Source organism: Panulirus ornatus, chromosome 12, assembly GCF_036320965.1.
Source record: "Panulirus ornatus isolate Po-2019 chromosome 12, ASM3632096v1, whole genome shotgun sequence".
Classification (NCBI taxonomy): Eukaryota; Metazoa; Arthropoda; class Malacostraca; order Decapoda; family Palinuridae; genus Panulirus; species Panulirus ornatus.
The window spans coordinates 28,920,921-28,935,856 of NC_092235.1; the positions used below are offsets into that span (position 1 = coordinate 28,920,921).

Sequence of the window (14,936 nt, forward strand, 5' to 3'; positions counted from 1 at the left end):
TTGTATCACATGCATAACATTATCCATCTTCTCCAAACATGACTGTTAGAACATAGTCAAAAACATTGATAAGTAAATATTCTCTCAATGTAATGTTTCTATTTTCAGTTTTATGATGGATTTGATTGTAGAGATTTGAGGACCTATGATAATTAGTCTGGTATTACTTTTATTCCTTGTATCATTATCTTTATAATAGCTAGTCACCTCAAAAATAATTTGGGATGTTGTTGCATTCTCAAAAGTATTTCTCTGTAAGTTATGGTAGTTCCAGAGTCTGTACAGAAGATTGATCTTCACCTGTTTGGAGCAGTGCTTGCAGGGGCTCATCCTTCTTCCCCCCTCAACATAGTTCAGTTTGAAGTAGTTCACCTTCATTTGTCATTCACATCTCAGTTTGAGTTCCATTCTATTTGCCAGTGCTGCTTCTTTATCAGTTTACAGATGTTGCTTTAACTTTTGCTGATAAAGGTGTTACTTTTATGCCACTTCCTCTGGGTGGGTTACTTAAGAGGTGGCTGTTTCAGTTTTGTTTCATCTAAAGCTAGACTATGGAGTCCTTACCTTATGTTACTGTGACTCCTCCAGTTTGTCTTCCTTTTGGGAGTAGATGTATCTACACATGAAGAATGGGTGATACTTTTTTAATTTTTTTCTCAGTTACTAATGTGGTGTGGGCTCCCTTGCTTATGATTGGCCTGGAGGATGTGCATATTCCACCTCAAACCTACTTTATTTCACACTCATTATTGTTTAATACACAGGATCATATTTGCCCTGCTGTGGATGCTCTTTCCTGCTTTAGCTTGTCCAAGGTTTCCTTTGCATAATCTTTCCAAATACCTTATTTAAATTACTTTTCTTTGTACTTGCATTCCTTCATATGCCTATGTATGTACTCCCATGGCCATGATCATTTCTTCCACATCATCATAGGTTTTCTTGCAATGTTTACTTACCTAGAGCTTGAGAAAGTTCAAAAAATGGTGCCCATTCATATCACTTCAGAATACCTCGGTTATGTTACATTTTGTATATTCCATACTTCCCCCCACAGCCTTTGTACTTCATGATGATTCCTTTCACTTACCCAAGGCTCCTTTGCTTCTCTTACATGTTTAGAGTGCTTCAAAAAAGGCAATGTCCTACCTCTTAGGAAATTCCTTTACTCTTTTCTTTGTCATCTGCATAGCAGGGCAGACATGAAGGGATTACTTTGTTCACTATTGTCTATTCATACATCTGCCATTGAGTCTTACCCTAGTCTAGTCAATATACATTTGACCATTCTCATAAGATTCAGATCAAATGCACTAAACTGTATATTCTTTTTCAGTTGTTTCACAGGTGCTATTTTACTCACTGCTTTTATGAGCTGTCTGCATGTCCCAGCCCTTTAAGACATAGGCTTAGGGTATGTGACTGGCTGTTGCTTTTCATAGTTTCTTTATGAGAACAGGCAGCACAAGGGTTGACGTCTATGGTACCTTTTTTCTTTGCACATCAAAGCTTTTTAATCTTTTCCATTATTTGTCTTTCCTTTTTGCAATTCTTTTCTGTCTGTAACCTGTTCATTGTGGCTGTCCTGTATACATGAGAGATAAGTTGTATACCTGGTAGCACCTGCTAAAAGAATTCAAGTACGATTGCTCGTGTGACTCATACATTAAGTTTTAAAGTGTTATATTTATTTAGAAATGCTGATGGTAAGGTTTAGTGAAAATATATTTTTTTTCTTCTTCAGTGCCACAGATGAGGTAACATCAGTTCTTAAGCCTGCCAGAGTGAATAGGTTAAGAGTCAGACCTACAAATACTAGAGGAGCATATATTTACCCATGCTTCATCTTCTTTATCTTACACTTTTTTCTTTTTTCATCTGAGATTGCCATGATTTGGATGTGTTTTTGCCAGTTCCATGTCAACCACTATGAAAATTAAGAAATCAGAAAGCCTGAATGGCATAAGATCCATAAAACTGGTTTAGATTTTGCCAAAGTTATACCCCTCATAAAAAGGTCTAACCTGGAACTTAATCTGGCTAACAAATTGAAGATCTGACCTGGGTCAGGTGAACACAAAGTTTGATGAACTTTTTACAGCTGTTTCCCTCATATGAAGTTTTTTCGTATTTGATTGCCATTCCCTGCATTAGCAAGGTAGTGCCAGGAACAGACGAAGAAAGGCTGCATCCACTTACATCTGATTTCTAGCTGTCATGTGTAATGTACCTAAACCACATCTTCCTATCCACAAAGGCCCCACAGACCTTTTCATGATTTACCATTGACACTTCACATGCTCTGGTTCAGTCCATTGGCAGCACATCATCCCCAGAATATCACATCGTTCCAGTTCGCCTTTCACCCTCCTGTATGTTCAGGCATGACTGCTCAAAATCTTTTTCACTCCTTTGTTCCATCTCCAATTTGGTCTCCCCATTGAGTGGTAACATAATTGTAGTTTGCCTGAGCTGTGCTTCATATAAGAAGTTTTAACCTGGCCCAAAACTTGGAGATGATGCCTTCTTTGGCTATGGAACTTAATACAATTACAAATGAATTCTGATATTTTCCAAACAATGGTTCCACCCTCATTTCACTGCTGCATTGTATGCTATGCATATCTCCCTGAGAAAACCTTTTAGTTTAAAATTTACTTGTGTGAAGCACAAATTATTTATGCACTTAAATGAATATTGATATTTATACCTAACAACCATATGGTATATAACTAGTTGATAAGTGCCGTACATTTTCTGGATTGATATTTGGAAATATTTACCCTCTATAATGCTGAAAATTTAAACTATTACATGGCATTTTGTGTATAGGCAGTTATGCTATGAAGGTGATTTCCATTACAATCATAAGTTTATGTGCATGGCTGTGCATAGAAACCAGGCTTAGGAATGATGGTCAAAATATTTCAATAGAGTTTGCTTTTGCATCTGCAGAATTGCCAGCAAGACACTTGTAAATGACAAAATGTACTCAAATTAACCTTCAGACAGTCATAACTATTGCATTTTACTCTAGTAGAAGATTTTACGGAAGATGATATATGTTGCCCTTTATATTTTAGAGAAAGCATATGGTTATGTAGATGAAAGAAGCAGTTAGAAAATCTTTGTTATTTATAACATGCATGGAAGACTGTTAGATGCTGTAAAGAGTTTCTTTGAAGGAAGGAGTGCATATAGTAGAGCAAGTGGTTGAAGGAATATAAGTCTTATGGGTTGTATGATGTTACCAAAGTTTTCTATCTGTCTATATCTCTGATGCCTAATCCTACCTGGAACTCCCTCAAGTGGATGGCCACAGCAGGAGAGTCTCTATGACCAGTGAACTCCAGTGCCATTTCTTATCCTTCAGTGCCTCACCCTTAACAGGCCAGTGGTAGAGGGCAAGTTTAGTACAGTGTTTGCAGAGGCTTCCACCTAATTTTCCTACTGACTACTTCTCCCTAATGTTTCAACCTAATGCTCCTGCCTAAATGTTCTTACCTACCACTAGTGTCTATTGTCCTGCGTTTTGCCTAAAGGCAGGGTGAGCACTTTAGTGCTCACTGCAGGAAAATTTAGTTATGAAGAATGAGCTGTGTGAGTTAAGTGTTGTCAAGTGTTATTTATAACAAGGAGAGATTGTATGTTTGCGGACAGAATGCTAGTAGTCTACATGTGGATGACACAGATAGAAGACAGCTACCTGGGTCAGAAAAATGCAGCTTGAAAACCACTGAAATGATGGCTCTCCCTGGTTGCTGGCTGCTACCAACTACTGCCTACGACTTTCTGAACTGTTTAATGTTGATTAAAGTCTTCCTATGCTGTATGATGTTATCAAAGTCTGCCTGGGGTGTATGATGTTATCAAAGTCTGTCATGACTATATAATGTTACCTTAGTGTGTCTGGGCTGTATAACATTTCCCATCTGTCATGACTATATAATGTTACCTTAGTGTGTCTGGGCTGTATAACATTTCCCAGAGTGCCTAGGCTGTATAACATTTCCTGAGAGTGCCTGGGCTATATAACATTTCCCGAAAGTGCCAGAGCTGTACAACATTTCCCAAGAGTGCCTGGGCTGTATAACATTTCCCGAGAGTGCCTGGGCTGTATAATGTTATCAGAGTCTGCCTGTTTTGTATAATGTTACCATAGTAATATAGTATGTTGAGTATTCCTGGGAAATTATATGGGAGGGTATTGATTGAGAGGGTGAAGGCATGTACAGAGCATCAGATTGGGGAAGAGCAGTATGGTTTCAGAAGTGGTAGAGGATGTGTGGACCAGGTGTTTGCTTTGAAGAATGTATGTGAGAAATACTTAGAAAAGCAAATGGATTTGTATGTAGCATTTATGGATCTGGAGAAGGCATATGATAGAGTTGATAGAGATGCTTTGTGGAAGGTATTAAGAATATATGGTGTGGGAGGCAAGTTGTTAGAAGCAGTGAAAAGTTTTTATCGAGGATGTAAGGCATGTGTACGTGTAGGAAGAGAGGAAGGTGATTGGTTCTCAGTGAATGTTGGTTTACAGCAGGGGTGTGTGATGTCTTCATGGTTGTTTAATTTGTTTATGGATGGTGTTGTTAGGGAGGTGAATGCAAGAGTTTTGGAAAGAGGGGCAAGTATGCAGTCTGTTGTGGATGAGAGGGCTTGGGAAGTGAGTCAGTTGTTATTTGCAGATGATACAGCGCTGGCGGCTGATTCGTTTGAGAAACTGCAGAAGCTGGTGACTGAGTTTGGTAAAGTGTGTGAAAGAAGAAAGCTAAGAGTGAATGTGAATAAGAGCAAGGTTATTAGGTACAGTAGGGTTGAGGGACAAGTCAATTGGGAGGTAAGTTTGAATGGAGAAAAACTGGAGGAAGTGAAGTGTTTTAGACATCTGGGAGTGGATTTGGCAGCGGATGGAACCATGGAAGTGGAAGTGAATCATAGAGTGGGGAAGGGGGCGAAAGTTCTGGGAGCGTTGAAAAATGTGTGGAAGTCGAGAACGTTATCTTGGAAAGCAAAAATGGGTATGTTTGGAGGAATAGTGGCTCCTACAATGTTGTATGGTTGTGAGGTGTGGGCTATTGATAGAGTTGTGTGGTGGAGGGAGGATGTGCTGGAAATGAGATGTTTGAGGACAATATGTGGTGTGAGGTGGTTCGATCGAGTACTTAATGAAAGGGTAAAAGAGATGTGTGGTAATAAAAAGAGTGTGGTTGAGAGAGCAGCAGAGGGTTTATTGAAATGGTTTGGTCACATGGAGAGAATGAGTGAGGAAAGATTGACAAAGAGGATATATGTGTCAGGGGTGGAGGGAACGAGGAGAAGTGAGAGACCAAATTGGAAGTGGAAAGCTGGAGTGAAAAAGATTTTGAGTGATCGGGGCCTGAACATGCAGGAGGGTGAAAGGCGTGCAAGGAATAGAGTGAATTGGAATGATGTGGTATACAGGGGTCGACGTGCTGTCAGTGGATTGAACCAGGGCATGTGAAGTGTCTGGGGTAAACCATGGAAAGTTTTGTGGGGCCTGGATGTGGAAGGGAGCTGTGGTTTCGGTGCATTATACATGACAGCTAGAGACTGAGTGTGAACAAATGTGACCTTTGTTGTCTTTTCTTAGCACTACCTCGCGCACATGCGGGGGGGGAGGGGGTTGTCATTTCATGTGTGGCGCGGTGGCGACGGGAATGAATAAGGGCAGACAGTATGAATTATGTTCATGTGTATGTATGTATATGTCTGTGTGTGTATATATATGTACATGTTGAGATGTATAGGTATGTATATGTGCGTATGTGGACATGTATGTATATACATGTGAATGTGGGTGGGTTGGGCCATTCTTTGGTCTGTTTCCTTGCGCTACTTCACTAACGCGGGAGACAGTGACAAAGTATGATAAATAAATAGATAAATGAATAAAATAAATATTATATGTTCCTGATGATTAATTAACTCTTTTCACAGTTAATGCTTGATAGTTGGAATGCAAGTATCTTTAGCAACATTAAGCAGCGTTTACAAGACTCAGCTATGAAGCTAGTCCATGCTGAGAGGAATGGAGAGGCGTTTGACTCCCAGTTAGTCATTGGTGTTAGAGAATCTTATGTCAACCTCTGCTCCAATTCTGGGGATAAATTACAAATTTATAGAGAAAATTTTGAAAAGGTAAGAAACTTAAATTGTTTTCTAACTTGTGCATGTGTGTATGTGTTTGTGTCAATTTTTATTTCTATTTCATCTAAAGTTTGTTTCTTATCTACTCCTTCCCCATGGTCCTTGAATTTTGATGCAATTTTTTTTTCATTATATTATTAAGTAACCCCAGGACTCATTTTATGAGGCTCTGCTGCTTCAAGGCTGCACTCCATGCAGGAACAGGAAAGTGAAGGACTCCTTTGAATTGAGAAGGTCCTCGACAAGACTGTGCTCCTTTCCATCCACTGACATTGATATGGCTTTGCTGTAGGAGACTTCTCACATTTGGTGTAAACAAATAAAGGCTGAGTTCAGTAATACCTCTTCATTAATTGATTATTATTATTATTATTATTATTATTATTATTATTATTATTATTATTATTATTATGCGCAATCCATCACTGATTCCCTAAATACATCCCATTCCTCCCCCACTCCCCTTACTTCCATTGTTCTCACCTTTTTCCATTCTGTACTCAGTCTCTCCTGGTACTTCCTCACACAGGTCTCCTTCTCAAGCTCACTTACTCTCAGTCTCTCCTGGTACTTCCTCACACAGGTCTCCTTCTCAAGCTCACTTACTCTCACCACCCTCTTCACCCCAACATTCACTCTTCTTTTCTGAAAACCCATACAAATCTTCACCTTAGCCTCCACAAGATAATGATCAGACATCCCTCCAGTTGCACCTCTCAGCACATTAACATCCAAAAGTCTCTCTTTCGCACGCCTGTCAATTAACACGTAATCCAATAACGCTCTCTGGCCATCTCTCCTACTTACATAAGTATACTTATGTATATCTCGCTTTTTAAACCAGGTATTCCCAATCATCAGTCCTTTTTCAGCACATAAATCTACAAGCTCTTCACCATTTCCATTTACAACACTGAACACCCCATGTATACCAATTATTCCCTCAACTGCCACATTACTCACCTTTGCATTCAAATCACCCATCACTATGACCCGGTCTCGTGCATCAAAACCACTAACACACTCATTCAGCTGCTCCCAAAACACTTGCCTCTCTTGATCTTTCTTCTCATGCCCAGGTGCATATGCACCAATAATCACCCACCTCTCTCCATCAACTTTCAGTTTTACCCATATTAATCGAGAATTTACTTTCTTACACTCTATCACATACTCCCACAACTCCTGTTTCAGGAGTATTGCTACTCCTTCCCTTGCTCTTGTCCTCTCACTAACCCCTGACTTTACTAAGATGCTTGTGGCATGAGAAGAGTGGGAGGTGGGTTGATTAGAAAGGGTAGTGATTGGTGGGATGAAGAAGTAAGAGTATTAGTGAAAGAGAAGAGAGAGGCATTTGGACGATTTTTGCAGGGAAAAAATGCAATTGAGTGGGAGATGTATAAAAGAAAGAGACAGGAGGTCAAGAGAAAGGTGCAAGAGGTGAAAAAAAGGGCAAATGAGAGTTGGGGTGAGAGAGTATCATTAAATTTTAGGGAGAATAAAAAGATGTTTTGGAAGGAGGTAAATAAAGTGTGTAAGACAAGGGAGCAAATGGGAACTTCGGTGAAGGGCGCAAGTGGGGAGGTGATAACAAGTAGTGGTGGTGTGAGAAGGAGATGGAGTGAGTATTTTGAAGGTTTGTTGAATGTATTTGATGATAGAGTGGCAGATATAGGGTGTTTTGGTCGAGGTGGTGTGCAAAGTGAGAGGGTTAGGGAAAATGATCTGGTAAACAGAGAAGAGGTAGTGAAAGCTTTGCGGAAGATGAAAGCCAGCAAGGCAGCAGGTTTGGATGGTATTGCAGTGGAATTTATTAAAAATGGGGGTGACTGTATTGTTGACTGGTTGGTAAGGTTATTTAATGTATGTATGACTCATGGTGAGGTGCCTGAGGATTGGCGGAATGCATGCATAGTGCCATTGTACAAAGGCAAAGGGGATAAGAGTGAGTGCTCAAATTACAGAGGTATAAGTTTGTTGAGTATTCCTGGTAAATTATATGGGAGGGTATTGATTGAGAGGGTGAAGGCATGTACAGAGCATCAGATTGGGGAAGAGCAGTGTGGTTTCAGAAGTGGTAGAGGATGTGTGGATCAGGTGTTTGCTTTGAAGAATGTATGTGAGAAATACTTAGAAAAGCAAATGGATTTGTATGTAGCATTTATGGATCTGGAGAAGGCATATGATAGAGTTGATAGAGATGCTCTGTGGAAGGTATTAAGAATATATGGTGTGGGAGGAAAGTTGTTAGAAGCAGTGAAAAGTTTTTATCGAGGATGTAAGGCATGTGTACGTGTAGGAAGAGAGGAAAGTGATTGGTTCTCAGTGAATGTAGGTTTGCGGCAGGGGTGTGTGATGTCTCCATGGTTGTTTAATTTGTTTATGGATGGGGTTGTTAGGGAGGTAAATGCAAGAGTTTTGGAAAGAGGGGCAAGTATGAAGTCTGTTGGGGATGAGAGAGCTTGGGAAGTGAGTCAGTTGTTGTTCGCTGATGATACAGCGCTGGTGGCTGATTCATGTGAGAAACTGCAGAAGCTTGTGACTGAATTTGGAAAAGTGTGTGGAAGAAGAAAGTTAAGAGTAAATGTGAATAAGAGCAAGGTTATTAGGTACAGTAGGGTTGAGGGTCAAGTCAATTGGGAGGTGAGTTTGAATGGAGAAAAACTGGAGGAAGTGAAGTGTTTTAGATATCTGGGAGTGGATCTGGCAGCGGATGGAACCATGGAAGCGGAAGTGGATCATAGGGTGGGGGAGGGGGCGAAAATCCTGGGGGCCTTGAAGAATGTGTGGAAGTCGAGAACATTATCTCGGAAAGCAAAAATGGGTATGTTTGAAGGAATAGTGGTTCCAACAATGTTGTATGGTTGCGAGGCGTGGGCTATGGATAGAGTTGTGCGCAGGAGGATGGATGTGCTGGAAATGAGATGTTTGAGGACAATGTGTGGTGTGAGGTGGTTTGATCGAGTGAGTAACGTAAGGGTAAGAGAGATGTGTGGAAATAAAAAGAGCGTGGTTGAGAGAGCAGAAGAGGGTGTTTTGAAGTGGTTTGGGCACATGGAGAGGATGAGTGAGGAAAGATTGACCAAGAGGATATATGTGTCGGAGGTGGAGGGAACAAGGAGAAGAGGGAGACCAAATTGGAGGTGGAAAGATGGAGTGAAAAAGATTTTGTGTGATCGGGGCCTGAGCATGCAGGAGGGTGAAAGGAGGGCAAGGAATAGAGTGAATTGGAGCAATGTGGTATACCGGAGTTGACGTGCTGTCAGTGGATTGAAGCAGGGCATGTGAAGTGTCTGGGGTAAACCATGGAAAGCTGTGTAGGTATGTATATTTGCGTGTGTGGACGTATGTATATACATGTGTATGGGGGGGGTTGGGCCATTTCTTTCGTCTGTTTCCTTGCGCTACCTCGCAAACGCAGGAGACAGCGACAAAGTATAATATAAAAAAATATATAAATATTATTATTATTATTATACTCAATCACTGTCTCCCATGCTAGTGACGTAGTGCAAGGAAACTGATGAGGAATGGCCCAACCCACACACATACACAAACACATGTGCATGTACGTAAATGCCCACACACACACACACACACACACACACACACACATATACATACATATACATACACAGACATATACATATATACACATGTAGATATTCATATTTGTTGCTTTCATCCATTCCTGTCACCACCCCACCACACATGAAATAGCATATATGTAAACACCCACACGCACACACACACACGTTTGCATACATATACATTTCAGTGTATACATACATATACATACACAGACATATACATATATACACATGTACATATTCATATTTGTTGCTTCCATCGATTCCCGTCACCAGCCCACCACACATGAAATAGTGAACCCCCTTTTTTTTTTTGAAAAGGTAATAAACTTAAATTGTTTTCTAATTTGTGCTTGTGTGTATATGTGTTTGTGTGTCAGTTTTTATTTCTATTTCATCTAAAGTTTGTTTCTCATCTACTCCTTCCCCATGGTCCTTGAATTTTATGCAAATTTTTTTTTATTATATTATTAAGTAACCCCAGGACTCATTTTATGAGGCTCTGCTGCTTCAAGGGTGCACTTAATGCAGGAACAGGAAAGTGAAGGACTTCTTTGAATTGAGAAGGTCCTTGACAAGACTGTGCTCCTTTCCATCCACTGACATTGATATGGCTTTGCTGTAGGAGACTTCTCACATTTGGTGTAAACAAATAAAGGCTGAGTTCAGTAATACCTCTTCATTAATTGATTATTATTATTTTAATCACTGTCTCCCATGCCAGTGAGGTAGTGCAAGAAACTGATGAGGAATGGCCCAACCCACACACATACACACACACACATGCATATACGCAAATGCCCACACACACACATATACATACATATACATTTCACTGTATACATACATATACATACACAGACATATACATATATATACACATGTACATATTCATATTTGTTGCTTTCATCCATTCCCGTCACCACCACACCACACATGAAATAGCACACACACACACACACACACACACACACACACACACACACACACACACACACACACACAAACACACACACACACACACACACACACACACACACACACACACACACACCGAGGTAGCGCCAGGAAAAGACAAAAAAGGCCACATTCATTCACACTGTCTCTAGCAATCATGTGTAATGCACCCGAACCACATCTCCCTTTCCACATCCAGGCCCCATGGACCTTTCCATGGTTTACCTTAGGCGCTTCACATGCCCTGGTTCAATCCATTGACAGCACATCGACCCCTGTATACCACATCGTTCCAATTCACTCTGTTCCTTGCATGCCTTTCACCCTCCTGTATGTTCAGGCATCAGTCACTTAAAATCTTTTTCACTCCTCCAATTTGGTCTCCTGCTTCTCCTTGTTCCCTCCACCTCTGACACATATATCTTCTTTGTCAATCTATCCTCACTCATTCTCTCCATCTGTCCAGAGAATTTCAACACACCCTCCTCTGCTTTCTCAACTACACTCTTTCTGTTACCACACCTCTCTCTTACCCTTTCATTACTTACTCGATCAAACCACCTCACTCCACATATTGTCCTCAAACATTTCATTTTCAACACTTCCACCCTCCTCCACACAACCCTGTCTATAGCCCATGCCTCACAACCATATAACATTGTTAGAACCACTATTCCTTCAAACATACCCATTTTTGCTCTCCAAGTAAACGTTCTCGCCTTCCACACAGAACCTTCGCCCCCTCCTCCACCCTGTGACTCACTTCTGCTTCCATGGTTCCTTCTACTGCTAAACCCATTCCCAGATATCTAAAACACTTCACTTCCTCCAGTTTCTCTATTCAAACTTACCTCCCAGTTATCTTGTCCCTCAACCGTACTGAACTAATAACCTTGCTCTTATTCACATTTACTCTCAGCTTTCTTCTTTCACACACTTTACCAAACTCAGTCACCAGCTTCTGCAGTTTCTCACCCAAATCAGCCACCAGCACTGTATCATCAGCGAACAACAACTGACACTTCCCAAGCCCTCTCATCCAGAACAGACTGCATACTTGCCCCTCTTTCCAAAACTCTTGCATTCACCTCCCTGACCACCCCATTCGTAAACAAATTAAACAACCATGGAGACATCACGCACCATTGCCGCAAACCAACATTCATTGGGAACCAATCACTTTCCTCTCTTCCTACTCTTACAACTTGCCTCCCATACCATATACTCTTAAAACTTTCCACAAAGCATCTCTATCACCCTTATCATATGCCTTCTTCAGGTCCATAAATGCTATGTACAAATCCATCTGTTTTTCTAAGTATTTCTCACAAACATTCTTCAAAGCAAATACCTGAACCACACATCCTTTACCACTTCTGAAACCACACTGCTCTTCCCCAATCTGATGCTCTGTACATGCCTTCACCCTCTCCATCAATACCCTCCCAAATAATTTCCCAGGAATACTCAACAATCTTAAGACTCTGTAGTTTGAACACTCACATTTATCCCCATTGCCTTTGTACATTTTAATGTAGTCTTCTCCCATGAGTCAATATATATTCTTCTAAGTCCCCTATTTTATTTTTTTTTATTATTTTTTTTTTTTTTGCTTTGTCGCTGTCTCCCGCGTTTGTGAGGTAGCGCAAGGAAACAGACGAAAGAAATGGCCCAACCCACCCCCATACACATGTATATACATACGTCCACACACGCAAATATACATACCTACACAGCTTTCCATGGTTTACCCCAGACGCTTCACATGCCTTGATTCAATCCACTGACAGCACGTCAACCCCGGTATACCACATCGCTCCAATTCACTCTATTCCTTGCCCTCCTTTCACCCTCCTGCATGTTCAGGCCCCGATCACACAAAATCTTTTTCACTCCATCTTTCCACCTCCAATTTGCAATTTGGTCTCCCTCTTCTCCTCGTTCCCTCCACCTCCGACACATATATTCTCTTGGTCAATCTTTCCTCACTCATTCTCTCCATGTGCCCGAACCATTTCAAAACACCCTCTTCTGCTCTCTCAACCACGCTCTTTGTATTTCCACACATCTCTCTTACCCTTACGTTACTTACTCGATCAAACCACCTCACACCACACATTGTCCTCAAACATCTCATTTCCAGCACATCCTCCTGCGCACAACTCTATCCATAGCCCACACCTCGCAACCATACAGCATTGTTGGAACCACTATTCCTTCAAACATACCCATTTTTGCTTTCCGAGATAATGTTCTCGACTTCCACACATTCTTCAAGGCCCCCAGGATTTTCGCCCCCTCCCCCACCCTATGATCCACTTCCGCTTCCATGGTTCCATCCGCTGCCAGATCCACTCCCAGATATCTAAAACACTTCACTTCCTCCAGTTTTTCTCCATTCAAACTCACCTCCCAATTGACTTGACCCTCAACCCTACTGTACCTAATAACCTTGCTCTTATTCACATTTACTCTTAACTTTCTTCTTTCACACACGTTATCAAACTCAGTCACCAGCTTCTGCAGTTTCTCACATGAATCAGCCACCAGCGCTGTATCATCAGCGAACAACAACTGACTCACTTCCCAAGCTCTCTCATCCCCAACAGACTTCATACTTGCCCCTCTTTCCAAAACTCTTGCATTCACCTCCCTAACAACCCCATCCATAAACAAATTAAACAACCATGGAGACATCACACACCCCTGCCGCAAACCTACATTCACTGAGAACCAATCACTTTCCTCTCTTCCTACACATACACATGCCTTACATCCTCGATAAAAACTTTATATTTCTGGTATTTTTCTGAGAGTTATAGATTTACTTAAAAACGTATGTATAAAGACATCGGTGTTTGTGGAAAACCTTGTTCATCACCCCATACATTTTCAAAGGCAATGTCACACTTACATATGCATATTTTGTCACCCCTCCTTTGGTCTTGATTACCATCTGCAGACGTTTAGGCATGGAACTGGCATGGTTTCCTGAAATATTCTAGGTCCATGTTTTTTGTCCTTAGGGTCTTTCATTCCTGAATGAAACGAGGCACTGATAAGGTGTTGCAGGAAGCAGCCATCTGATTGTTCATTTTAAGGACCCAGTACACCTGGAAATCTCAGTATAAGGACAGTTTTTCATGATGAATATAAGTCTGTAGTTGAAATATTGTTTTGGTATTATGAAGGCTTGTAATTTCCTTTTTAATTTATTGCATCTTTAAAAGATTTTACAATCATTTGCTTTATATTTGGTGGGGATCTGTTGGCTTGGGGAAATATTTATTATTTATTTATTTTGCTTTGTCGCTGTCTCCTGTGTTTGCGAGGTAGCGCAATATTATTATTAATTATTATTTTACTATTATGTCAGTATGGAAAAAAAATTACTATTATTATTATAATTATTATTTTTATTTTTTTCATACACATTTGCCATTTCCCGCATTAGCGAGGTAGCATTAAGAACAGAGGACTGAGCCTTAGAGGGAATATCCTCACTTAGCCCCCTTCTCTATTCCTTCATTTGGAAAAAGTAAAACTGGAGGGGAGGATTTCCAGTCCCCCGCTCCCTCCCCTTTTAGTCACCTTCTACGACATGCAGGGAATACATGGGAATAATTCTTTCTCCCGTATCCCCAGGGATATATTACTATTATTATCATTAAGAGTAAATGTGAATAAGAGCAAGGTTATTAGGTACAGTAGGGTTGAGGGTCAAGTCAATTGGGAGGTAAGTTTGAATGGAGAAAAACTGGAGGAAGTAAAGTGTTTTAGATATCTGGGAGTGGATCTGGCAGCAGATGGAACCATGGAAGCGGAAGTGAATCATAGGGTGGGGGAGGGGGGGAAAATCCTGGGAGCCTTGAAGAATGTCTGGAAGTCGAGAACATTATCTCGGAAAGCAAAAATGGGTATGTTTGAAGGAATAGTGGTTCCAACAATGTTGTATGGTTGCGAGGCGTGGGCTATGGATAGAGTTGTGAGGAGGAGGGTGGATGTGCTGGAAATAAGATGTTTGAGGACAATGTGTGGTGTGACGTGGTTTGATCGAGTAAGTAATGTAAGGGTAAGAGAGATGTGTGGAAATAAAAAGAGCATGGTTGAGAGAGCAGAAGAGGGTGTTTTGAAATGGTTTGGGCACATGGAGAGAATGAGTGAGGAAAGATTGACCAAGAGGATATATGTGTCGGAGGTGGAGGGAACGAGGAGAAG

The 14,936-nt window shown here is 40.9% G+C and overlaps 1 protein-coding gene across 1 annotated transcript in view; it reads left to right on the plus strand.

Moving 5' to 3' along the window:
- The window catches only part of Cul5 (cullin 5), a 110,401-nt gene that overhangs the window by 37,227 nt on the left and 58,238 nt on the right, over positions 1 to 14,936 (plus strand). The window contains exon 5 of the mRNA XM_071667734.1: positions 5,962 to 6,162. Within this exon, the coding sequence (XP_071523835.1) occupies positions 5,962 to 6,162 (201 nt within the window). The remainder of the gene's footprint in view (positions 1 to 5,961; positions 6,163 to 14,936) is intronic.